The sequence below is a fragment of the Macaca nemestrina genome, chromosome 5 (assembly GCF_043159975.1).
Source record: "Macaca nemestrina isolate mMacNem1 chromosome 5, mMacNem.hap1, whole genome shotgun sequence".
Lineage (NCBI taxonomy): Eukaryota > Metazoa > Chordata > Mammalia > Primates > Cercopithecidae > Macaca > Macaca nemestrina.
In genome coordinates this window covers 166,787,111-166,810,758 of record NC_092129.1, presented here as the reverse complement: position 1 = coordinate 166,810,758, position 23,648 = coordinate 166,787,111, and the positions used below count along the sequence as shown (strand labels likewise).

Sequence of the window (23,648 nt, the reverse complement as noted above, 5' to 3'; positions counted from 1 at the left end):
AGCTTTTTGTTGTTTCCAAAGCTTTTCTTCTACCATTTCTTCTTCCCCAGAAAACTCAGAATCTCACAGGGTTTGGTGGGGTTCACGTCACCCTCAGTTCCAGGGATGAGCCATCATGGGTTGACCAGTATAATTTCAACCCCTGTGCCCACAGAATTTATCCCATGATGACAAAACAGAATGGAACCCAGTCCCAAGCCAATCAGCTATCACATTCCCTTGGCCTCTTAGGTTGGCTCAAGAGTGAGCTGGCACCATAAATTGATACAATCCAAAGGAGCATCAGACTTTTGTCTAATAATTGAACAAAAAGAACATCTGACCACCACCCCAGCCACCCTCATGGAAGCTCGTGGTCCTGGGAGCTGCTGGAAGCCTCTTACTACCTTGAGGGAGTTGGCTTAGTAGCAAAATCAACCATGAGAAGCCAGAGGATCTCAGCAAACAGAGCCACAGTCTTAACAAATGACCCTTGCACTCAAACCACACCTAAAGCCTGCCCTTCCTCTAGACTTTGCAATTACAACAGATGTGTTAATCTGTTTTTTGCGTTGCTATAAAGAAATACCTGAGACTACATAATTTCGTAAAAAAAAAAAATAACCAAAAACTGCAATGCTGTACAGGCATGGCACCAACATCTGCCTGGCTTCTGGCGAGGCCTCAGGAAGCTTATGATCATGGCAGCAGGTGAAGGGGAGCCAGGGTATCGCATGGCAAGAATGGGAGCAAGAGAGAGGGGCGAGGTCCCAGACTCTTGTAAACAACTAGATCTGGCATGAACTCATTGAGCAAGAACTCACTGATCACCAAGGAGATGGTGCTAAGCCATTCATGAGAGCTCTGCCTCCAAGATCCAATCATCTCCCACCAGGCTCCGCCTCCAACACTGGAAATCACATTTCAACATGAGATTTGGAGGGAGAACATATCCAAACCATATCAGGAGATAATAAATTCCTTTTATTATTTAAGCCAGTGCGAGTGAGGATTTTTCTCAACTGCAACCAACATTGTTTTATTTTATACAGCAGTGTCAGTGAGAATTCTGGAAAACTGACATCAACATGCAACTGGTAGAAAAAAAAACCTGATGCTACCTTTAGGAGGACAATTTGGCAATATGCATCAAAAGATCTAAATATGGGCCATATCCTTCAACCTACTGCATAAACTTGTAATATTTATTCATTCGTTCAACAAATATTTAAGCCCTGACTATATGCCAAGCACCATTCTAGGAATCAGGAGTTTAGCAGTGAACAAAACAAAGTCCCTTATGGAACCTGCCTTAGGAAACAATCAAGGCTGTGTAAAAATTCTACAGAAGTTAAGAAGAAATTATTTAGGCAGATAGTAAGTGTATGGGAGTCCTCAGTGAGGCTTTTCTTTTTAATGAAAAGCGGCCCCAAATCATTTTCTAACGAAGAGCAGCCTATAAAGAAAAGTTGTAGACATAAGCAAGCTGGGACCTTGCACAGGTGAATGCCAACAGGAATTAGGGACTAGACATGTTCAAGATGGCAGCTCCATCTTCCCTTCTCTTTGTCAGCCACATGTACAGTAAGGAGCAGATAAGATGGCTCCGATCAACTAGAAAGCCCATTTGCATAATAAGATTAGGGTGGGAGACCAGCCTTATTACCCATGCACTATGTAAACATCATACCTCATGGAACCAATCTATGAGTCCTATGCAAATCAAACACAACCTCCTCAGACTGGACTATAAAATCTGGCACATTCACCACCAGCTGGTCTTTTCTGCTTGGAGACCCCTTTCTTTATAGAGAGAGCTGTTTCTCCTTCTCTTCTCTTCTGCCTATTAAACCTCTGCCTTGTGTGTGTCCATGTCTTAAATTTTCCTGGCACATGACAATGAACCCCAGGGTATATACTCCAGACAACACAGTCACTTCAGAAGATTTATCTATTCTGTTCCTAGAAAATCACATGGTCTCTGCCCAAAAGCTCCTAGATGTGATAAACAACTTCAGCAAAGTTTCAAGATATTAATACAAAATCAATGTACAAAAATCAGTAGCATTTCTATACACCAGCCATGTCCAAGATAAGAGCCAAATCAAGAATGCAATCTCATTCACAATAGCCACAAAATGAATAAAATACTTAGGAATACAACTAATAGGAAAGGTGAAACATCTCTACAACGAGATTTACAAAACACTGCTCAAAGAAATCAGACATGACACAAACAAATGGAAAAACATTCCATGCTCATGGATAGGAAGAATCAATATTGTTAAAATGGCCATACTGCCCAAAGTAATTTACAGATTCAATGTTATTCCTATCAAACTACCAATGACATTCTTCACATGCATATGCAACAATCCATATGCAACAAAGAGCTCAAATAGCCAAGGCAATGCTAAGCAAAAAGAACAAAGCTGGAGGCATCACATTACTTGACTTCAAACTATACTACAAGGCTACAGTAACCAAAACAACATGACACTGGTACAAAAACAGACACATAGACCAATGGAATAGAATAGAGAGCCCAGAAAGAATGCCACACACATCCACAACTATCTGATCTTTGACAAAGTTGACAAAAACAAACAATGGGGAAAGGACTTCCTATTCAATAAATGGTGCTGGGATAACTGGCTAGCCATATGCAAAAGGTTGAAACTGGACCCCTTCCTCATAACCATAAAGGAAAATCTATTCAAGATGAATAAACAAGTTCAGCAAAGACTTAACTGTAAAACCTAAAACCTAAAAACCCTAGAAGATAACCTAGGAAATACCCTTCTGGACATAAGCCCTGGCAAGGACTTCATGACAAAGATGCCAAAAGCAATTGTGACAAAAACAAAAATTGACAAATGGGATCTAGTTAAACTGAAGAGCTTCTGCGTAGCAAAAGACACTATCAATGGAGTAAATAGACAACCTATAGAATGGGAGTAAATTTTGCAAACTATACGTCCAACAAAGGTCTAATATCCAAAATCTGTAGGGAACTTAAACAAATTAACAAGCAAAAACCAAACAACTCCCCATTAAAAAGTAGTCAAAGGGCCAGGCGCAGTGGCTCACCCCTGTAGTCCCTGCACTTTGGGAGGCTGAGGTGGGCAGATCACTTGAAGTCAGGATTACCAGACCAGCCTGGCCAACATGGCAAAACCCCATCTCTATTAAAAATACAAAAAATTGGCCGGGCGCGGTGGCTCAAGCCTGTAATCCCAGCACTTTGGGAGGCCGAGGTGGGTGGATCACGAGGTCAGGAGATCGAGACCATCCTGGCTAACACGATGAAACCCCGTCTCTACTAAAAATACAAAAAACTAGCCGGGCATGGTGGCGGGCGCCTGTAGTCTCAGCTACTTGGGAGGCTGAGGCGGGAGAATGGCGTGAACCCGGGAGGCGGAGCTTGCAGTGAGCCGAGATCACGCCACTGCACTCCAGCCTGGGAGACACAGCGAGACTCCGTCTCAAAAAAAAAAAAAAAAAAAAAAATACAAAAAATTAGCTGGGTGTGGTGGCATGTGCCTGTAATGCCAGCTACTTGGGAGGCTGAGGTGGGAGAATGGCTGGAACCCAGGAGGCAGAAGTTGCAGTGAGCCAAGATCACGCCACTGCACTCCAGTCTGGGTGACAGAGCAAGACTCTGTCTTAAAAAAAAAAAAAAAAAAGTGATCAAAGGACAGGAACAGACACTTTTCAAAAGAAGACATACAGGCAGCCAACAAGCATATGAAAAAAACTGCTCAGCATCACTAATTAGAGAAATGCAATTCCAAACCACAATGTGATACCATCTTACAATAGTCAGAATGGCTATGATTAAAAAGTCAAAAAGTAACAGATGCTGGCAAGGTTGCAGAGAAAAGGAAACCCTTATACACTGTTGATGGGAATGTAAATTAGTTCAGCCATTGTGGAAGACAGTCTGGCAATTTCTTAAAGAACTTAAAACAGAACTACCATTTGACCCTGCAATCCCATTATTGGGTACATACCCAAAGGAATAAAAATCATTCTACCATAAAGACACACACACACACACACGTGTTCACTGCAGCAATATTCACAATAGCAAAGACACGGAATCAACCTAAATGCCCATCAACAGTAGACTGGATAAAGAACATGTGGTACATATACACCATGGAATACTACACAGCCTTAAAAAAGGAATGAGATCATGTCCTTTGCAGCAACATGGGTGGAGCTGGAGGCCATTATGCTAAAAGAATTAACTCAGGAACAGAAAACCAAATACTGTATGTTCTCACTTATAAGTGAGAGCTAAACACTGAGTACACATCAACACAAAGAAGGGAACAATAGACACTGGGGCCAACTTGATGGTGGCAGGAATATAAATTAGTTCAACCACTGTGGATAGCAGTGTGGCAATTTCTCCCTAGGAGGAGGGAGAGGACCGGAAAACTACCTATCACATGCTATGCTTATTATTTGGTGATAATCTGCACACCAGACCCCCATGACAAGCAATTAACCTCTATAACAAAGATGCACATGTACCCCTGAACCTAAAATAAAAGTTTTTTTAAAAAAGATTTATTGGCCAGGTGCAGTGGCTGACGCCTGTAATCCCAGCACTTTGGGAGGCTGAGGCGGGTGGGTCACCTAAGATCAGGAGTTCGAGACCAGCCTGGCCAACATGGTGAAACCCCGTCTCTACTAAAAATACAAAAATTAGCTGGGCATGGTGGCAGGCATCTGTAATCCCTGCTACTAGGGAGGCTGAAGCAGGAGAATCGCTTGAACCCAGGAGGTGGAGGTTGCAGTGAGCTGAGATCACACCATTGCACTCCAGCCTGGGCAACAAGAGCAAAACTCTGTCTTAAAAAAAAAAAAAAATATATATATATATATATATATATGTCTATATATATATATCTACAAGGGTATTAATTTCAGAGCCCTTTATAATAGGGAAAAGTTGGAAATAACATAAATATCCAACAAAAAGAGACTGCATAAATAAACTTGGGGACAATGACATGCTAAAATGCTATTCAAATTGCAGAAACAATTTAAAACAAGGAAAAATATTCACTATACAGTATACTAGTAGTTTTTTTTAAAAAAGCTGATAAAAGCTGTACTTTATACTTTATGTTTGTAACACTTACATGTGTATATTTATGTATAAGAAAAGCCTGGAATTAGATACTCTAAAATGTCAACAGTTATTTTAAGGAGTGGAAAGAATTGTGGGTAATTTTTATTTTCTTCTTTGTACATCTTTATGTTTTCGTAATTTTCTATCATGAATATGCCTTTCCTTTTGTTATCAGAGAAAATATCAATCTTACAAAATGATCTCAAATTGCTTAAATTAAAAAGTTAATAAGCAACACTCAAGTATTAATATTAAGCCATCTTCGAAATCCGAGGTCACCCTCTATAGACATCTTTAAATAAAGGGTCACGCTAGCATCCTCCATTCTACGATAAGACCATGAGTACTTTTTCTAACCACATTTGTCCTTTTTAATGAAGTAAACCAAACAAGGTCTTGGAGCTGGTTAATAACTGCCTGGACTAGACTCTAGGTCTCCTGTCTTGAGATCCAGGACTATTTCCATCACCCGGTGCCCTCTGCCCAGCCCACAAGCAACAGCATTAGAATGTATCTGTCATCCAGAGAGAGGTCATTCAATACATTTGGAGAGTATCATCAGTTCCCTAAAAATAACTTGGCAGCTCAGAAGCTCACTGTTTAAAGACTTAAAACTAAAGGACATCCTGAGTTTAAAATGTGAACAAGCACACAGTGGGTTTAAAATGTTTGCATTCTCTTTCTTGCCTTTCGGGTTTACATAATAGAAATTAAAGTGTGCATACACTTAAAGCTACTTCTACACAGGCAGGGTGAAATTGTTGGCACGCTGACGCTGGCAATGAACTTTTTTGTCCCTCGACACTTTGATTTGTGCCCTTGCCTGTCCCTCAAATAATCCTACTCTGCTCTCTGTTTTTCGGATTTTCAGTGTAAAAGAGGCATTATGACTTTAACGACTGAATAACAGGCACAAATTTCCATTTCACTTTATTTACCAGCTTAGCTGTGGTTTAATACAGCATGAAGAGAATTTCCCCAGAGGTGGGTCTGAGCTGAACTGACTAGGTTTTTGACTGCCAATTCTTCTGCACACTAAAATAGCAGCATAACCTATCACACACATTTGTTATCTGTTACTAAGAGAGAATTAGCAACCCGCCCAAAGAAACAGAAATACGGCTGATGACAGCACTTCTCAAAAGGCCAGAAAACCTGTTGGTTTTACATCAAAATGCTCACACAGATACTCAAAAGAAGATAAAATGTTTCCAAACAACCAAAACAAAAGACTTCACTGAAGCTATATTTTTGTTTAAAAAAAAAAAAAAAGTGCCCAGACGGGAAAAAAAAAAAAAAAAGTGCCCACTTTATAGGTCGTCAGTTCTAATCAAGAATGTATTTCTTCCTGGGCCAGGTGCAGGCGGATCATGAGGTCAGGAGATCGAGACCATCCTGGCTAACACAGTGAAACCCCATCTCTACTAAAAATACAAAAAATTAGCCGGGCGTGGTGGCCGGCGCCTGTAGTCCCAGCTACTTGGGAGGCTGAGGCAGGAGAATGGCGTGAACCTGGGAGGCGGAGCTTGCAGTGAGCCGAGATCGCACCACTGCACTCCAGCCTGGGAGACAGAGGGAGGCTCCGTCTCCAAAAAAAAAAAAAAGAATATATTTCTTCCCATCAACCTTGAAGGTAAGTATCTTTAAAACATCCATTTTTTTTCGGTAAATATTTCTTTAGTGCCAACTATATGTAGAACCCTCTGAAGGGTTTTAATGACAGCAGGAGATCCAGTGACACCTAAGAGTGTCACCCTGCTCTCAGGTGGCTTATTGTCCAAAGCAATATTATCTCTGGGGTAGGAGACTCAATAAGCCAGAAAAGTGCTTCTCAATCTTCATGAAATATGACTCTCTTTTTTCAAAATTATTCTAAAAGGCTGTGAGCCTGAAGTTGATTTCCGTGATTAATTTAAGAGGGAAGGGGAAAAGAGAAGATAGTTATACATGAATGTGAAACTTGTGAGTTTGGTTCTGGCCTTTACAGTCAGATAAAGATTTTGAACAAAGTGGACAATAATTTACTGTAAGTAATAAAATAATATTGATCTTGCCATGGAGTGGGAACCAAAACTTCAGGGCCATCCATATGTACTAATTTGGAGATGACAAGCTTGTGGAATCTATTTATAACTTTCACAGTATTTTATGGTTCTTTCTTTCCAAAGAAGCGCACATTATATTGCACAAGGCCTGTGAATATACAAGTATTCTCTGCCAAAAGCAGCTGAGAAAGCAAAAGGATTATCCCAGCATTGTTTTTCAAACCTGAATTTGTAATGGGTAATTGTACAGAAATATTTGGTACTTAACCTTGAAACCCTGAATTCAGGAAAACTTTATGGCCCCAAGGCTACATGGTTTGATGACTCAGATTCGTAAATCCACCAAAAATGAGGATCTGGCCATTTTAACTGTGTCCACCTTTGTGTAGATGTAAAAACAAAACCCACAGTGGGCAGCAATGGTGCCTATCACGGTGCTTGCCTGGGCGAAGGGGAGCGGGGTCTTGATGAAAGTTTGTTGAGATGAAGTGGGTATGAATTCTGGCTTCTGTTTAAATAGGTTTGGAAAATAAGGAATCTCCATCCCTCTTAACCTTTGTTCTCAGTGACTCACGTAATACCAGTGTATTAGTAATGTTTTAATTATCCCTGGAATTCAAAATTAGGGACCATCCAGGCAAAGTTTCAGGCAAAGTGATCAAGTATTTACTGTTCCCTTGAAAGAATAAAAACACTGCAGTCAGGGGTTGCACGGGGCGGGAGTGTCTTATTTCCAGAAGCTGAGTTCTAGGACACAAGTATTCCAACCCGCGATCAGAATTTCCTCGTAGATCTCACCACTTTACCTAGTGAACATCCTAGCTGCTGGCTACACTCCCAGACACCCTCCTTCCCTGATATTATCACAGTCCCCTCCAGGGTGGGCTCCCAATCCGGGTAGGAAGAAAGGCGAGATAGCCAAAGGCACCCTTCTAAGGCTTCTGAGCAGCTTCCCTTCACAAAAGGTTTTGCCTGAGCCTCATCTAAGTACAGTAATTCTTAAATGACACCACAAGATGGATGTTGAATATTAAAAACCACGCCTCCTCTCTTTCCCCGCCTGCTTTGTTTTTATAAATTTTAAAAATTATCTTCATCATACCAGCACACAGAGTGCTTTTTGAACCTGTGTGCTGGCTCTTTACAATTTCACTTTCTGGCTCTCATCTATTTGTAAAATTCTTTATTTTTTTTTAATTGGGTGAAAAAAATGTTTTTAACTTTAATAGATTTCTGATTTCTCTATATCTCCCACTGAGGGTTCAAACTTAAAGAAACCAATGACCTCAAAAAGTCAACCTCATGAGGAAGTCAGCAAGATGAAAAACGATATTTAATGTTTTGCACAAGAATATTTGCATTCCCATTGGCCTTTGCAAATGCAACATTTCTCACCCTCTTGGGTTGACTGGCAAAGGTGCCCTGGAGAGAAACACAGTATGCACTTCTCTAATGGTTAACATACCGAATTGTTTTAATGGAATAAATGGTGCCGCTCAGGGGCGATTAATGTAGAGACTGTAGGGTGGATTCCTGGTAGAAAGGACTTAAAAGGAAATTGTGCACCAACAATGGTGGATGAAACCTTCTGCTCACATTAAATATTTTCATCCAAACCTCAAGTATGACTGAATGATTTTAAGGCCTAATTGAATGAACTCTCAATTAAAAGAAGTTGCAAAAAGCTGATGTAAAGTCATAATATATATGGGGTGCTCTGTGTTCTACAAATGCTTTCAGGTCTGCAGGTGGAAACCACTGGTTATGCAATCAGTTGATTTCAAAAAGTATACCTTTTACATTTACATCCAGATAAAAACAGATGAGGTCAAGCCACTAAACATTCTTGTAATTCAAATAGAAGGAAATAGATTAATTGTTTAGAAAAAAAAAAAAAAAGGACGACTTATGCTGAGACATCTGTACCAATCTTCCTGAATAACTAAGTTAGGGAGGAAAGACAAATTTGGTGACTGTGGGGGCTAAAGTACTAATTTATGGTCCTCTGAAATAGAAGGCGGTGCCTGATGGACATAGGTATCTCCAGTTACTTGGTTTGGCTGGGCGGTGCGCAATTAAGGCTAATGGTTTTCCCAACTACATCCAAGCGCTAGATCTTTCTTTTCCTTCTGGCTCTACCTCACTGATTCTCCCCAGCACCGGTTTTTGGGGGCCAAGGAAAATTGGGGCCCTCCTTCTCACTCTTCAGACCCCAGGGTGTCCAGCTTGGGTATCGTTAGGCCGAGCTCCTTGACCCCCCCGCACCCGGGAGGGGATCTTCCTCTCAGCGAATCGCCCCAGGCCTCTGGGGACCCCAGTTCGCCAGTCCAGGTCGCCGGCCCTGTCACCGAGGCCTAGCCCAAAAAGCTAGCGTCGTCCACTTTGGAAAGCAACGCAGCTTCCTCCTTGGGCACAGTCCCCGCACCCTGGGTCCCGGCTGGTGCTGCGCCGGGTCCCTAAGACTTTGACTGGTTAGAGCAGGCGACGCCGAGAGCCAGGCCGCCTACAGGCGTCTCCAGCCCTACCCCAGCGCCGGCTACAGAGCCGGAGCCCCGAGCCCCAGCGCAGCGCCGCGCCGGGAGAGAAGCAGCTGTTCCCAACAGCTGGGGGGCGGCGGCGCCCGGCGCCCCAGGTGCTGCCGCGGCCAATCGCAGGCGTCCGGCCCGCCCCCCTCCCCAGCCGGGCGTCGACCCCCGGCCCGCGGGGGAAGGGAGCAGAGAGGTGGAGAGCCGTCCTCTGCACTCGTCTTCCAGCTCCCGCGGCGGGAGGGACAGACCCGAGCCGAAGCCGCGCGGAGTCCCTCGCCCCTAGCCCCGCCGCCGCGCCCCCCGCCCGCCTCGGCGCTCGGACGCTCTCCCCGCGGACCCTCCCCACACCCCACCCAAGGCACCTGATTCCTAAGGAAGAAAAATCTACCTCTAAAGCACCCCCTTCTTCGCTTGAGGACTACCCTCTCTTTTCATTTTTGGCCTCCCCGCCGGGTGAGTGGAAACCGCTTGCACATTCTATAGAACCGGATTCTAATCCAGACGATCCGGAGAATTTGTACGGTGACCGGCAGGGGGGGCGGGAGGAGAGAGCGAAGTCAAGTCTCCAGGGCCGCTGGCGACTTCGGAAGCCGCGCGCCCCGCGCCCTCGGCCGCCCCCGGCCTCTCGCTCCCGCTGCGCCGCCGCCCTCGCCCCCTGGCTCGCCCTTGGCCCCAGGCGGCCGCGAAAGGGTGCGGGAGACGCGGAGCCGGAGGAGGAGGCGCAGCCGCTGCCCGAGCCGCAGCCGCAGCCGGAGTCCGAGCCGCGGGGCGGGCGCGAAGATGCACACGACCCAGAAGGACACGACGTACACCAAGATCTTCGTCGGGGGGCTGCCCTACCACACCACCGACGCCAGCCTGCGCAAGTACTTCGAGGTCTTCGGCGAGATCGAGGAGGCGGTGGTCATCACCGACCGGCAGACGGGCAAGTCCCGGGGCTATGGATTTGTAAGTTGCACGGACGGGGGGTTGAGGAGAGGGACGGAGTGGCGCCTGACCCCGGGGATCGGGAGCTTGGAGTGAAGGGCTCGGCGTGACCCGTGAGGAGCGCCGCGGGGAGAGCGGCGCTGCCCCTTCGCACCGGGGTGAACTGAAAGTTTGCTAGGGGAGAGGGCCGGCGCCAGCCTCGCAGGGTTCGGAGAAGACCCAGCGCTGTGCGAGGTCGGGGGCCGGGCAAGGCAGGGCAGGGGTGGAAGGAGACAACTGTAATGACCATCGGATTTGGGGTGCGGAGGGTTGCGAGGGAGGGGCCGCAACCCCAAACAATTGCAGCATTCCTGGGCTGCAGGCCGGTTGTTAAGCGCGCTGTTGCTTTGTAAAAATGCGTGTGTTCTGGTGGTGTGGCTGGGGCAGGGAGGGGACACCCCACGAGGTATGGGGCTGTTCCCCTTGTGTCATCCCCCGGCCTTTTAATTGCAAAGGTAGGTTCTTTTAAAGGATCATCCTAGGGCTCTTTGCCGAACTGAAACAGAGCATATTAAGCTTCCCTCCTAGAGATTTAAGCGTGCAAATTCAGCTGCCGAAGAGCAGGGAGCCCCAGAGTGGGACAATAGCTATTGTCGTTGGGGAGTGTTTTCGGGAGGTTGGGAGCGTTGGGCGGATGTGAGGCTGGACTTTCTTTAAAGCAAACGGTGCCTCTGAGGCTGAGTAGGGACCTGGGGGGCGGGGGAGTCGGGGAAGGAGGATCTAGAGTTCCAAGAATTTAGGCTTCCAAATCTCAGCTAGGCCCTAGTAGCACCCTTAAGATTTCAGGGGTGGGGCAGGGTTAGAGGGTTTCTTTTTTTTTTTCCTTCGTCTACCCGCTCCCCCCACCCCGCCCGCCTTTTAAAAATGGGAGATCAAAGAGGAGGGTCCAGCCGAAAGAAGAAAAGAATAGAAAGAAAGTTTGATCTCAGTTTTATCATGAATGACTTCTCCATTGTGATTCTTGATTTCCTTCAGGGGTTAATGTAGAGGTTATGTATGTATGTCTGTGTGTGTCTGTTGCTAAGGTCACCATGGCTGACCGGGCTGCTGCCGAAAGGGCCTGCAAGGATCCCAATCCCATCATTGATGGCAGAAAGGCCAACGTGAACCTGGCATACTTAGGAGCAAAACCAAGGATCATGCAACCAGGTGAGAAATGTCTGTCTCCCCTACCCCCCTCTCCAAGAACCCCCCCCCCCCCCACTTACGGGCGGGCTGATTCTCTAATTTAGAAGACATTGTCTCCCTCTGTAGATGTGTTTAGTAAACTTGAACATGGCTTGTTATTCTACCAAGGCATTAAACATAAAAGAGTTGTAAATACTCCTCTCAGGGCTTGAAATGTACCTGTGTGCAAAAATGGATCTTGGGGGTCTGAAGAGTTTGTACAGGAGGAAGAGTTAGTCATGACTCACCTGTTTCCTATATGACATACATTTGTAGTCTGCTCTCAGTTTTCCAATTTTTAGCCACCTGTAGATAATTCACATGTGGATTATATTAGCCAAATTTGTCGACTTCAACTAATGTATTTCCCTACTTCGTGGTGTCTCTCCTTTCAGCACCAGTTGCACTGTACTCAGAGCAGGCAATCTGACTTGAACACAGACCCAAGGGAAGCATTAAGGGGTAGGGGTGATGTCCAAATGGTAAAGGTGTTTTTTTGTGTGTTTGTTTTTTGAGATGGAGTTTCACTCTTGTTGCCCAGGCTGGAGTGCAATGGTGCGATCTAGGGTCACTGCAACCTCTGCCTCCTGGTTCAAGCAATTCTGCCTCAGCCTCCCAAGTAGCTGGGATTACAGGAATGCGCCACCACACCCAGCTAATTTTGTGTGTTTAATAGAGATGGGGTTTCACTGTGTTGGTCAGGCTGGTCTCGAACTCCTGATCTCAGGTGATCCACCCACCTCGGTCTCCCAAAGTGCGAGCCACTGCGCGGGCCCCAAATGGTAAAACTTTAACATAAAATCACAGAGTATTGGCAATCAAAGAAAACAGAAATTGCGCTTACTCAAAAACCCTTGCTACAGACAAAGAAACAGACTTGGAGATGAGAAATATTTTACTTATGTTAGGTAGCTATTAGTTGCCAAAAGGGAGCATCTTTTTGTCTATGGGAAAACAATATCTCTTGGATTATTGACAACACTGCCCTTTGCATTAGCACAAATAGTTGAGAGTTGATTTTTAAGCAAATATAATCTTTTCCTTGGTCAGGCATCTTTACTTGTAAAGTTTGATTAAATCATGTACTCTTCACTTCTAAGCCTTTCCATCTGAAATTTTGGGACGAGGTTGACACTTCCATCCAAACAGGTTTAAAAGGAAACTAGGTTGTCAAGACAGTGAGTGCTTGTGCAAATATTCATGGGCATTAAAAAAATTTGTCTAATACATTGTGGGTATGTAGTATCCAGAAATACATTGTGGGTATGTAGTATCCAGAAAAAGTGTGTGTGTGTGTGTGTGTGTGAGAATTTTGAATACTGAAAACTAAAACCCATAATCTTTCAAAGCATTGTCTGAAGCATCTCAGAACATTCCAGATTACAAAGACTTTTCATAGATTGTGGTTCAAAACTGTAAGAATATTTGAGATGTAACTTCATTGTCAGATCCTGCTGTACTTAATATTATTTCATGAACATTTTCCCAAGGTCTGATTCTGTGTCTGCCAACTAAACTTTGCAGATTTTTTTAAAGTTTCCACTTTTCCCCTATTAAAACCTTTATTTTGAATCAACGATAGCATTTATAAAACTGACTTTTAAAAATATACATACATACAGTTTCTTTAAAGTGGCAAAAGAATGGTTATCTTTTGTAAGTGGAAGTTGTGATTGCATTTTACTTGTACGAGTAATAAATGCCTAACCATGCACAAATAAAGAATGTGGTATGTTTTGTTGTTAGGTTTTGCCTTTGGTGTTCAACAACTTCATCCAGCCCTTATACAGAGACCTTTCGGGTAAGTTGATTAATCAGACTTTCTGAAGTTTCAGTATGACTATCATTTGTTAACCTGCCTCTTTGTTATATACAGATAAGATCATGATGTCACAGAATGTTCCTGGTTATATAATTTTATATATATATTTGTGCATTTTTAATGCTGATACTATAAATATTTTTAGATGAGTCAAGTTATCTGACCAAGTATGCAGCCTCCAAACGAGACAAAGTTTGAGCTTATGATTAGCAAAACAAAACAAAACAAAAATACCAGGTATGACTTGTGTACAAGACGATTGTGTCCCATCACCATTACTACTGTTCAACTTGACTCAATTTTATTTATCTCTTTCTAACCTGACAGGGCTCGTATACAGTTAAGCTAACTGATCAGAAGGATACCATGATAAGAGGTGGAATAGTTCTGTTTGGAATTAAACTCTGTAACCAGTAGACTCAGACACACAAGCTCAGATGGTGATTAACGATGCATGGATGTTGGTGTTGTTGTTTTTATTTTTCACAATAGTCAATAGCCCTTCGTGTGCTTTATTTTATTTATTACAGTAATGAAGTGGTGTTGATAGCTAAACTGTGTGCTTTTTACTTAATTGAAAAGAGCTGTAGTGGAAGTGTTTTCTTTTCCTTGGGGAAGGGGCTCTTTGCGTTTTGGTTTTGGTGGTGGTGTTGAGGGGTGTTGACTTTTGATTTTGCCATGGGAAGCAAAGGGCCTTTTTTTTTTTTTTTCCTTGCTTTTAAGCTGTAGCCTGTGACTTCTGTTTAACCATATTTTTGTAGTGAGTGCTAAATCGTGTGATTTCTCTTTGTCAGAATACAGATTCATTGCTTGCATGTCCTAAGTTTCTGTTTTATGGGAAATTTTCTGGGAATGGGGTTCTTTCTTTTGCAATGTGTATCCACTTTTAGACCATCTAATTTAAAGGTTCAGCAACTCTCATCAGATTTTATTAACATAAGCCAGTTTTTTTGAGTAGTGTAGCACTAACCTTCACCTTTTGGACCTAACTCAGGTGAACACGTGTTTATATTTGTGTTGTCTTTGGGTCTTGTGATTACCATTTTTCCTGTTCCAAGGTCCCCAGTTCTCTTCCATTCAGAGGTTATATGGGTGGGAGATCACTCCCCCCCGCCTCAATTTATCCTGGACACTAGATTCTGTTTTGGCTGTATTCTACCTGATGAACATTCCTGTAACTCTTAACGCAGGATACTTAAATTTTCTTTTCAAATGTTCATGTTGTTGAAAGAGTATTTTACCCTCAATAATAATTTCTTCTCTAGCTTAGGACCTAAACATCCACCTGTGTAACCTGGAAGGCTGGAATCTGTCTACATAGATAGTTGTCTACCATATGTGTCTCAAAGAATAGGTTTTAAAAAGGTAGTAACAATAACTTGACTTGGAAGAGTCAGGTTATATTTCCCATGACCACCTCCTTATAGCTCTAACATATCAGTAACTACTGTTATTGTCAACTACTTTTTTTTTTTTTTTTTTTTTTTAAGCTGTGGAAGACTCTTCTGTCAATATGATCAGAAAGGGCCTTCCTATATCCATAGCTATTTATCAGAGCCCCATCCAAGCCAACCCAGATACTGACAACAAATGGTGGGTTGATGGGTTCAGCTATTTCTGTGGGTAATTCATTTAGACTATCTGTTTAAAGTGGGATTAGGGAGGAGAGCTTGTATCTGAAGGTGTGATGTGAGCTTAGTGGTGAGTTCACACTAATAATCTTGAAACAGTTATAAAATGGAATCAATCAACAGGTAGTTGCATGTGTTTATTTTTTCACTGTGCCAGTGGGTGATGCAAAACGAGGGAATCGCACATTAGTTTGGGAACCAAAAGTCATGCAAAAACCAGTCAAGAATTACTAATTGCTAAATGACTTGGTATTGTTTCAAGCACAAAAGGAATTCAGAGTAGCAAGAAAATAGATGAGGTGGAAGAGTTGAATAAGGCTGTGGTATGCGTGGCAAGTAGACTGGCACTAGACTTGTACCACTGGGTATGTCATAGGTAAAAGGAAGACTGAGTATGTCTGGAGGGTATAGGATGGAGTGAGCCGAAGCAGAGGCATAGAGGAGAAGACTCAGTGTGTGGAGAAACCAGACTGTCTAAGGTGGATCTTGAGAGCTGGGCATAGGAATTTGGACTGGTTTTGGAAGTCGTTGTAGATCAGTCCTTAAGAAAGAAGGTAACACAAGGAAAATTAGAACCACCAGTGTAAGATGTGTCATATGGAAATTTGAAAGCAAATGTGTTTTGATAGCAACCTTTTGTTTTCCACTTCGTCTAATGTTAACTTGTCTTTATAAAGGATGGTAATTATTACTGTGTGCATGAATTGTTTGAACTTGAGATTCTTATTAGAAATAGATAGCATTCCAGGTGGATCAAGCAAGCTTTCTTTTTCTTTTTTAAGAGGTTCTCAACACTGCTCTAATTTCAGAGTCTGTACCTAACAAATCACACCTGGTCATCCTAAATTCTGTTTGAATGCTACATGTTCCTGTTTTAGGCCTGGAAAGAAGCTTGAGAATTTCAAACTTGACTTGACTTATTTGAAATTCTAGCAACTGAACTGTTCTTTTGAATGTGGTCCTTAAATGGCCCCCAGGTTGCTTTGGGCCTTTGAAGACAAAACCTTGGCCTAGGGGCCAGGCTCAGTGGCTCACGTCTGTAATCCCAGCACTTTGGGAGGCAAGGTGGGCGGATCACGAGATCAGGAAATCGAGACCATCCTGGCTAACATAGTGAAACCCCGTTTTCTACTAAAAAATACAAAACATTAGCCGGGCGTGGTGGCAGGCGCCTGTAATCCCAGGCTGAGGCAGGAGAATGGCTTGAACCCGGGAGGCGGAGCTTGCAGTGAGCCGAGATGGCGCCACTGCACTCCAGCCTGGGCGACAGAGTGAGACTCCGTCTCAAAAAAAAAAAAAAAAGGCCAGGTGCGGTGGCTCACACCCGTAATCCCAGCACTTTGGGAGGCCGAGGCGGGCGGATCACGAGGTCAGGATATCGAGACCATCCTGGCTAACACGGTGAAACCTCGTCTCTACTAAAAATACAAAAAAAAAAAAAGTTAGCCAGGCGTGGTGGCGGGCACCTGTAGTCCCAGCTGCTCAGGAGGCTGAGGCAGGAGAATGGCGTGAACCCGGGAGGCGGAGCTTGCAGTGAGCCAAGGTCGCACCACGCACTCCAGCTTGGGCGACAGAGTGAGACTCTGTCTCAAAAAAAAAAAACAAAAAAAAAACAAAAACACCTTGGCCTAAAAGGAATTTCCAATGTAGCACAGTGGGCAGATTGTAAACTTGCTGAACAATATTTTATAGTTTATGTTTGAAAGAAGCATTTCCTTATTGAAACCTTGGAGAGGGGAGGCTACAGACCTGTGAGTAGAAATTTCTGGGCTAGTTTAGATCAGGTTGAACATAACTTAAACATTGACTCAGTATGCCTTTAAGTGCTCAGTTTTATGCTGGGTGTGGTAACACTGTGCTTAGTATTTATAGTGTCCACTAAGGAGGGCAGGACGGACTGTAACTGACACTAACCAAACATCTGCCATATGGATTGTAATGATAAGGGATTTACATAAATTACATAATTTAATTCTCACAGTATTTGTTGAAGGCATTGTTAATATCTTTTCCAAAACTAAGACACAGAGAGGTTAATTAACATCCCCCGATCACAGAACTACTAAGTGTTAGAGTCTGATTCTAGGTTCAGAATCACGGCCTGCCTGACCTCAGAAGCTGCGTTCTTTCCTCTTTGTCAAGTTGTAGCCCCAAAAGACAAAACTCTTATTCTCTCATAATCCAATAAGAAAGCCAATAAGCACCAAGAAGGGCTGTCCATGTGGCTTCAGATAAGAGAGATGGACATCAGGGCAGTGAATGGGATTCAGAAGTCTTCATGAAGGAAGTAGAAGTCGACCTAGGTTTTAAAGAATGGTGGAGAGTAGGGAACTCTTGTATTGAGTGCCTACTATATTTGTCATTGTAGACTCTCTCCACAGATAATTTTATTTAATGCACAGCAATCCAGGGTTGTGAGATTATTAGTCCATTTCACATATGCAAAATATGAGGCTGTGTTAAGACACGATAGCATGAAAAAAAGAAAAATATGAGACTAAAAAATAAAGCAAATTTCTGAAAGCTCTACACCGAGTGAGTGCTAGAGCTAGGTGAGTGGGATTTGGATTTCAGCAGGTAGAGACAGCATCGCGGTGAGGGATGAATGACATGGATAAAGGGCAAGGATCTGGGAATGTGAAGCTTGTCCAGGAAACATAAAGGAGCCCAGTTGACCTGGGTTCGAGGAAAGGTGGAAGGAAACACTAGAAAGGTGTTTTGGAGCCAGAGGCAGTCTGGGTATTTTAGCCTAGAATGCCAAGGCTTGAGAAATTTGCACTGAGTTTGGTTTGTTAGGAGCCAAGATTACTTTGAGCAAATGAATGAGATGGAGACTTTGTCATCAAATGAGGTGGAGACTTTGTCATCAGTTGCTGTGAGATAGATTGGAAGAGGAAACCAGTTAGGATATTTCTTCAAAACCAGTTACGATGTTGCTTCAGAAGTCACATAGAGATGTCAGTGGAACCTGAAGAGATGGGAAGAAAAGGAAAATGTAGTAAATTTTCTTTGAAAATTACCAAAAGTATCTTCTTTGCACTTGTGCTTTTTGTAACTACTAGGCATGCACATTTCATAGTTAAGGAAAAGACATTGGTAAATGTCTAATAGGAGGGAGATTCCCAGATCACCTTAACGGGTTTCTCAGACTATTAAAAAAACTCCTAATTCAGGATTTCATTCCGAAGTGCCACTTGAACCTTTAGTCCAATTCTGCCTTCCTTCCTGACCCAGGATATTTTAGGCTCTCTGAGGTCTTTTGGGTTCTCCTTTTCCCTAAGCCTTAAAATGTTCTAGGTTTTCATTTGCCTTCCAGACGTCTCTTTAACCTTTGCCAAACTTCATGTAGGAGTCTGATAATCCACTGAACTTTCTTTATATTCTCATTGTTTGACATTGTGAAATCAAAACTATTTCCTAATGCGAAGTAAACGCAGGGCTAAAGCCCCGTAAGCAACCTTGCCTGTCTTCTAATGCTTTCTTCACAACACTTTCTCATGCCTTTTTGTAGGAGAAACATTTTCAGTTAACACCTTTGTTCAGAGATACCAACCTAGCACCCACAGTGTTGTTCTTGGAACTTTGAGAGTGAGTACAAGGGGTTAAGGTTTCAGTGTCAGTGAGATCCACACTGGCTGGCGTTTGCAGCTGATACATGTTTTACTTTGGCCTTATAAAGACATTTTACCCGCTGGAAACCCTTGTCGCATGACAGGATCAAAAATAGCCCGGCTGCAGCCCCTGCTGTCCATCACCACATGTAAACTGGCATGAGAGTAGGCTCTCTTAGCCGTGTCTACACGTTGTGGAGGTGGCAGCCTCCAGGGACAGTGTTTCATAAAGCCACACCTGTTGCTGCGAGCGAGCCAGTCACCTGACCTGCAGCAGCGTTCTGAGTGTGTGCACGACCACGCGGCCTGGTTTCTGACAAGCAGTTAAGAACATCTCTGAGTGTCCTCAGAAACACTTGATGACGTCGTTTCTCCTGGCACTGGGAAAGATCTACAAGTCTGGTAAAATCGAGTGTATTTTTATCATTGGGGCCAAAGTCCACTACCCTCTGAGATAAATTCATCTTTTCCATGGATGTTCGCTAATGAGTGCTTTCAGTAAAACTCTGAAAAGGCAAAGCAAAATCTATGTTTCTGAACAATCTACATGTGCTCTTCTCTGTTTTGAGTTCTTTGAAATTGGAAGATTGTTAACTTGTCCTTGTACTTCTTATAAGTTGGCTTTGCCAACAACCACATAGCATTCTAGTGTCATAATTTTAGATACAAATATAGGGGGCTTTAATGGAGATTATTTTAAAGAAGAAGATAAATCAGATATTCATGGTAGTGTTTCAGATGGGCAGTAATAAATTGCAAGAGTGAGAATGGAGATGCATGGAGTTTTTTTTAAATACCTCTTGTGATTTATTTTCTTAACCACATTAACTTTTAAGTAAGGTCATTGGAGTCTGTCTTGTATTATCTATGAATGTATAATTTTAAAAGGTACTGGTTTTGTTTGACTTTCTTGAACTTTTGCAGGATAACACATGATTATACAATTGATATGATTTGTACAAAATATCAACGAATAGGGCAGATTTCAAACATAACACTAACGTATTTCCGCTGATTTGGAGGATGAAATGAGTTAGTAGATGTGAAAAAAAAAGTTTTCTTGTTATGTAAACCTTTTAAATTTCTATTAATTTTAGAAATATTTAGTTGTACTTCCCTGTCCTGCCTTTTCCCTCAGCCTCATCATTTCCCCAAAACCCCTTCTGTCTGTCTTGCATAGAGATAAACAAGCTGGCTGACCCTCAGGTGCCTGATAGTCAAACAGGTTTGGTTGACCGTTGTGTCCTTATGAATTTTATGGGGGAAAAAAAAAGAGAAAGAAAGAAAATAAGTGTGCTGCACATCTCTTTGGGAATCACTGCCATGAATGTTAATAGCATTTTTGTAGCTTCCCACGACAGCCTCTTGTGACAGAGTGAGCTGCACTACAGTTCGTTTGAGAAGTGTGATTCTGCTATGTTTACCACACTTGTGAACTTTTAAACTCCTTTTTTTTTATTTTGTCGCCTGCTTCCTTTTTTAATTATTATTTTTAATAAGGGTGACTGAGGTTGCAGAGAGATTAATGTGTGCTGAGTCTGCATAGCAATTTCAAGTAGGGTTGCCATGATAATAAACATACGGATTTTGTTAACGTTTATGTTAATTTCGACGAACTGGTGATCACCCCACAGAAGTGAATAATTATGGACTACCTGTTGAGTCCTATATTCTTGGCTAAGAATTTTTCTATTTACTTAATTAAACATTTTTATTTTGTGAACTCATTACAAAATTTTCCAAAGCTTTATCAATCGAGCACTTGTTAAGTATCTCATGTGTGTAGCCCTCATGAATCTTGATTTATTTTCCAAACTCTTGATAAACTGTATTTAACAGCTCCAAATAATCATACATGACAATTCTAGCAGGGAGGGTGTCATCATATTTTTGGGGTCCAGTTCTTGTGGGGGCACTCTATGACTTTGGCTACTGCCCGAGTACTTTCAGTGGACCACCAGAAAGTAGATATTGTGGCAACCCTATGCTCATAATAACCACTAAATTTGAGTTTGTCTTATCTTTGAAAAACATGCTACAGATAGGAGGTGACTACCGCCTGACTTTGTTTTCCATTTCTCAACAGGATACCTGCCCACTATGTCTATCCGCAGGCTTTTGTGCAGCCAGGAGTGGTCATTCCACATGTCCAGCCAACAGCAGCTGCCGCCTCCACCACCCCTTACATTGATTACACTGGAGCTGCATATGCACAATACTCAGCAGCCGCTGCTGCTGCCGCCGCCGCTGCTGCCTATGACCAGTACCCCTATGCAGCCTCTCCAGCTGCTGCAGGATATGTTACCGCTGGGGGCTATGGCTACGCAGTCCAGCAGCCAATCACCGCAGCGGCACCTGGGACAGCTGCCGCCGCTGCTGCAGCAGCTGCTGCCGCTGCAGCATTTGGCCAGTACCAGCCTCAGCAGCTGCAGACAGACCGAATGCAATAGACCAGCCATCTGATCAAAGTTGAATTGTTTTCTCTTTCCCTCCCAATTTTCCAATTTTTAGTAGCTAATAAGAGAGTTAACATTGACTTAACAGCTTTAAAAAAAAAAAACAGCCATGCTATTGTGAAGCAGAGTTATTATTTTTTTTATACTCCAGGTAGTGTTCTAGATGAGAAAGAGGTAAGAATGAGAGGAATGGGCACAATTTTGGAAATCAATCCCAAAGAGCCTGAGTAAATGAAAGGCTACTATGAAATGACGCCAGGAGTAACAACGGAACTTCACTTTTGTAACGGGATTTTTATTTTTGCTCTTTTTATAGTATCAGGGAAGCAAACTGCCTTTTACAAGTTAGAAAAATGCTGTTTGAATATAGTTGAACCAGGGAATACAGAGCGAGCAATATGTAGCTTGAATTACATTTAAAAGCAGATTTTTTACAAACAAAATGGCGAAAGCACTGATTGTCATTTTTAGCAGTCACTTAAGGCCTATAGAACTTTTTTCAAGTCGGAAGGTCCTGTTCTTACTATCTCAAAAATGGGCATCGAACAATCAATCTAGGAGCGTGGCAGTGGGTAAAATGGTGGACAGGCACCAAAGCTATTTTCTCATCTGTCCTGTGGATGAGTGGAACTGTGGAACAAGTGATGTGGAATTAATGGGTGCAACAGCTGTACAGACAATCAATAACACACAGTTCTGGAAAGAACACATCACTTGTGCTTGTTTGATGAGCTTGTCACATTCTAATCCCTCTCCCCATCCTGTTTCAATTTTGGGAAACTTGTATCTGCTGGTGTCAGCAACTCTGATTCTGAAATAGGATCCGGCTTTTACTACAACAGCCTTCTCTTTCTATTTATTGTGTCGACTCGTGGCTTATGAATAAAGGCAGGCAAAGTTTGCAGAACTGTCTTAAGGACATTTATTTTTTTTCCCTTTTTAAGTAATTTTACACTTTTTAGTATCTATTTCAGAGTCATATTTAAAACTATTTATTAGTGACTACAGTACATGAGACAACAAGGTTACTGAGATTACAATTCTTCAAAGGTTAATGATAATGTGGTTTATACTGTGCCTTAATAGTAATGCTATTTAAGATATTTATTTTTAAGTTTTACTATGCTGCACTCTAAAGAAAGGAACTTTAGATGTGACACTGTAAAATTATGTATTCATCTCATGGCATAAATTATTTAGTAGGTCTAGATGTAGCGTATTAAATATTAACCTATTCAACTAAAGATGTTGACTTGGATTTATTTAAATTCATATGTGCACTGTATAAGAGAGTACTCTTACATTAACACATTTTAGTTTAGTTTTTAGATTTTTTTTCAAACAGTATATATTGCTAGTTTCATGCTTCCTCCTCTGATTTTGCCTGTGTAGATCTCATTTATCAGTAATTCATTAGTTTAACACTATTCTTACGTAGTCTTTAAATGCTGCTTTACATTTTTCTTCTGAAACTGCAATACTTGCAATTTTTATTCTTAAACTAAATTGAATACTATTTTACACTGTATTGGATTTTTATACTTGAACAATTTCATACAAGGGAAGACAGGTTAGCATTTTTATGGACTTTCTCCATTATCACTGGATTTACTTTAAGTATTCCCATACTAGACAGTGTTATGTAGACATGACTCTCCTGTGCAAATTATTTATTCGTTGTGTATATTGCTTTATAACATTTCAGATCTTCTAATCTATTCACTTGTATTAAATATAATTTTTAAAAACTTCTGTTGCATTGGCTGTTTCTAATTCTGTAGTAAAGGTGAATGATTTCTCTTTTGAACTTGAATTAATAGCCATGATTGATATGTAACATTTTCAGTGAGCATAATCCTCTCCTCAATGTCCTGGTTTTGTGCCTTTAAGTTTCACTAACTCAATTATCTACCTTATACTTAGCAAATGATATAGGTCATCCCCTATCCCACCAGGGGAGACCTAAAGGACTTCATGTCACTGAAAACTGGTTAGCTGAAAGATGCCTTGGAAGGCGTGGGCCAGTAGTAGAGAAGACTAGTCAGAAGCGGGACCAGCCCAGTGGTGCTGGGGTCAGGTAAACTGAGATTTGAGCTGGACTCCCACTTTTCAGCAGTGCGAGTGAAGCCAATTGCTCTTTGAAATTCACTTTTTTTTGAGACGGAGTCACCCTCTGTTGCCCAGGCTGGAGTGCAGTTGGTGCAATCTCGGCTCACTGCAACCTTCACCTCCTGGATTTACGCCATTCCCCTGCCTCAGCCTCCCGAGTAGCTGGGACTACAGGCACCCGCCACCAC

General features: G+C 42.5%; 1 protein-coding gene across 1 annotated transcript; it reads left to right on the top strand.

The window, feature by feature from the left end:
* The first annotated feature begins 10,186 nt into the window (after positions 1-10,186).
* Positions 10,187-23,100, top strand: LOC105482488 (RNA binding motif protein 24). Its single transcript, XM_011742622.3, has 4 exons — positions 10,187-10,646; positions 11,690-11,813; positions 13,578-13,632; positions 20,982-23,100. Exons 1-4 carry the CDS (start codon positions 10,479-10,481, stop codon positions 21,343-21,345), a joined length of 711 nt encoding a protein of 236 aa, XP_011740924.1. The 5' UTR covers positions 10,187-10,478; the 3' UTR covers positions 21,346-23,100.
* Positions 23,101-23,648: the final 548 nt, after the last annotated feature.

Coding starts and splice junctions, on each gene's coding strand:
- LOC105482488 (XM_011742622.3), top strand. CDS start 10,479: ATGCACACGACCCAGAAGGACACGACGTACACCAAGATCTTCGTCGGG. Junction 10,647..11,689: donor AGTCCCGGGGCTATGGATTT/GTAAGTTGCACG, acceptor TCTGTTGCTAAG/GTCACCATGGCTGACCGGGC. Junction 11,814..13,577: donor ACCAAGGATCATGCAACCAG/GTGAGAAATGTC, acceptor TTTTGTTGTTAG/GTTTTGCCTTTGGTGTTCAA.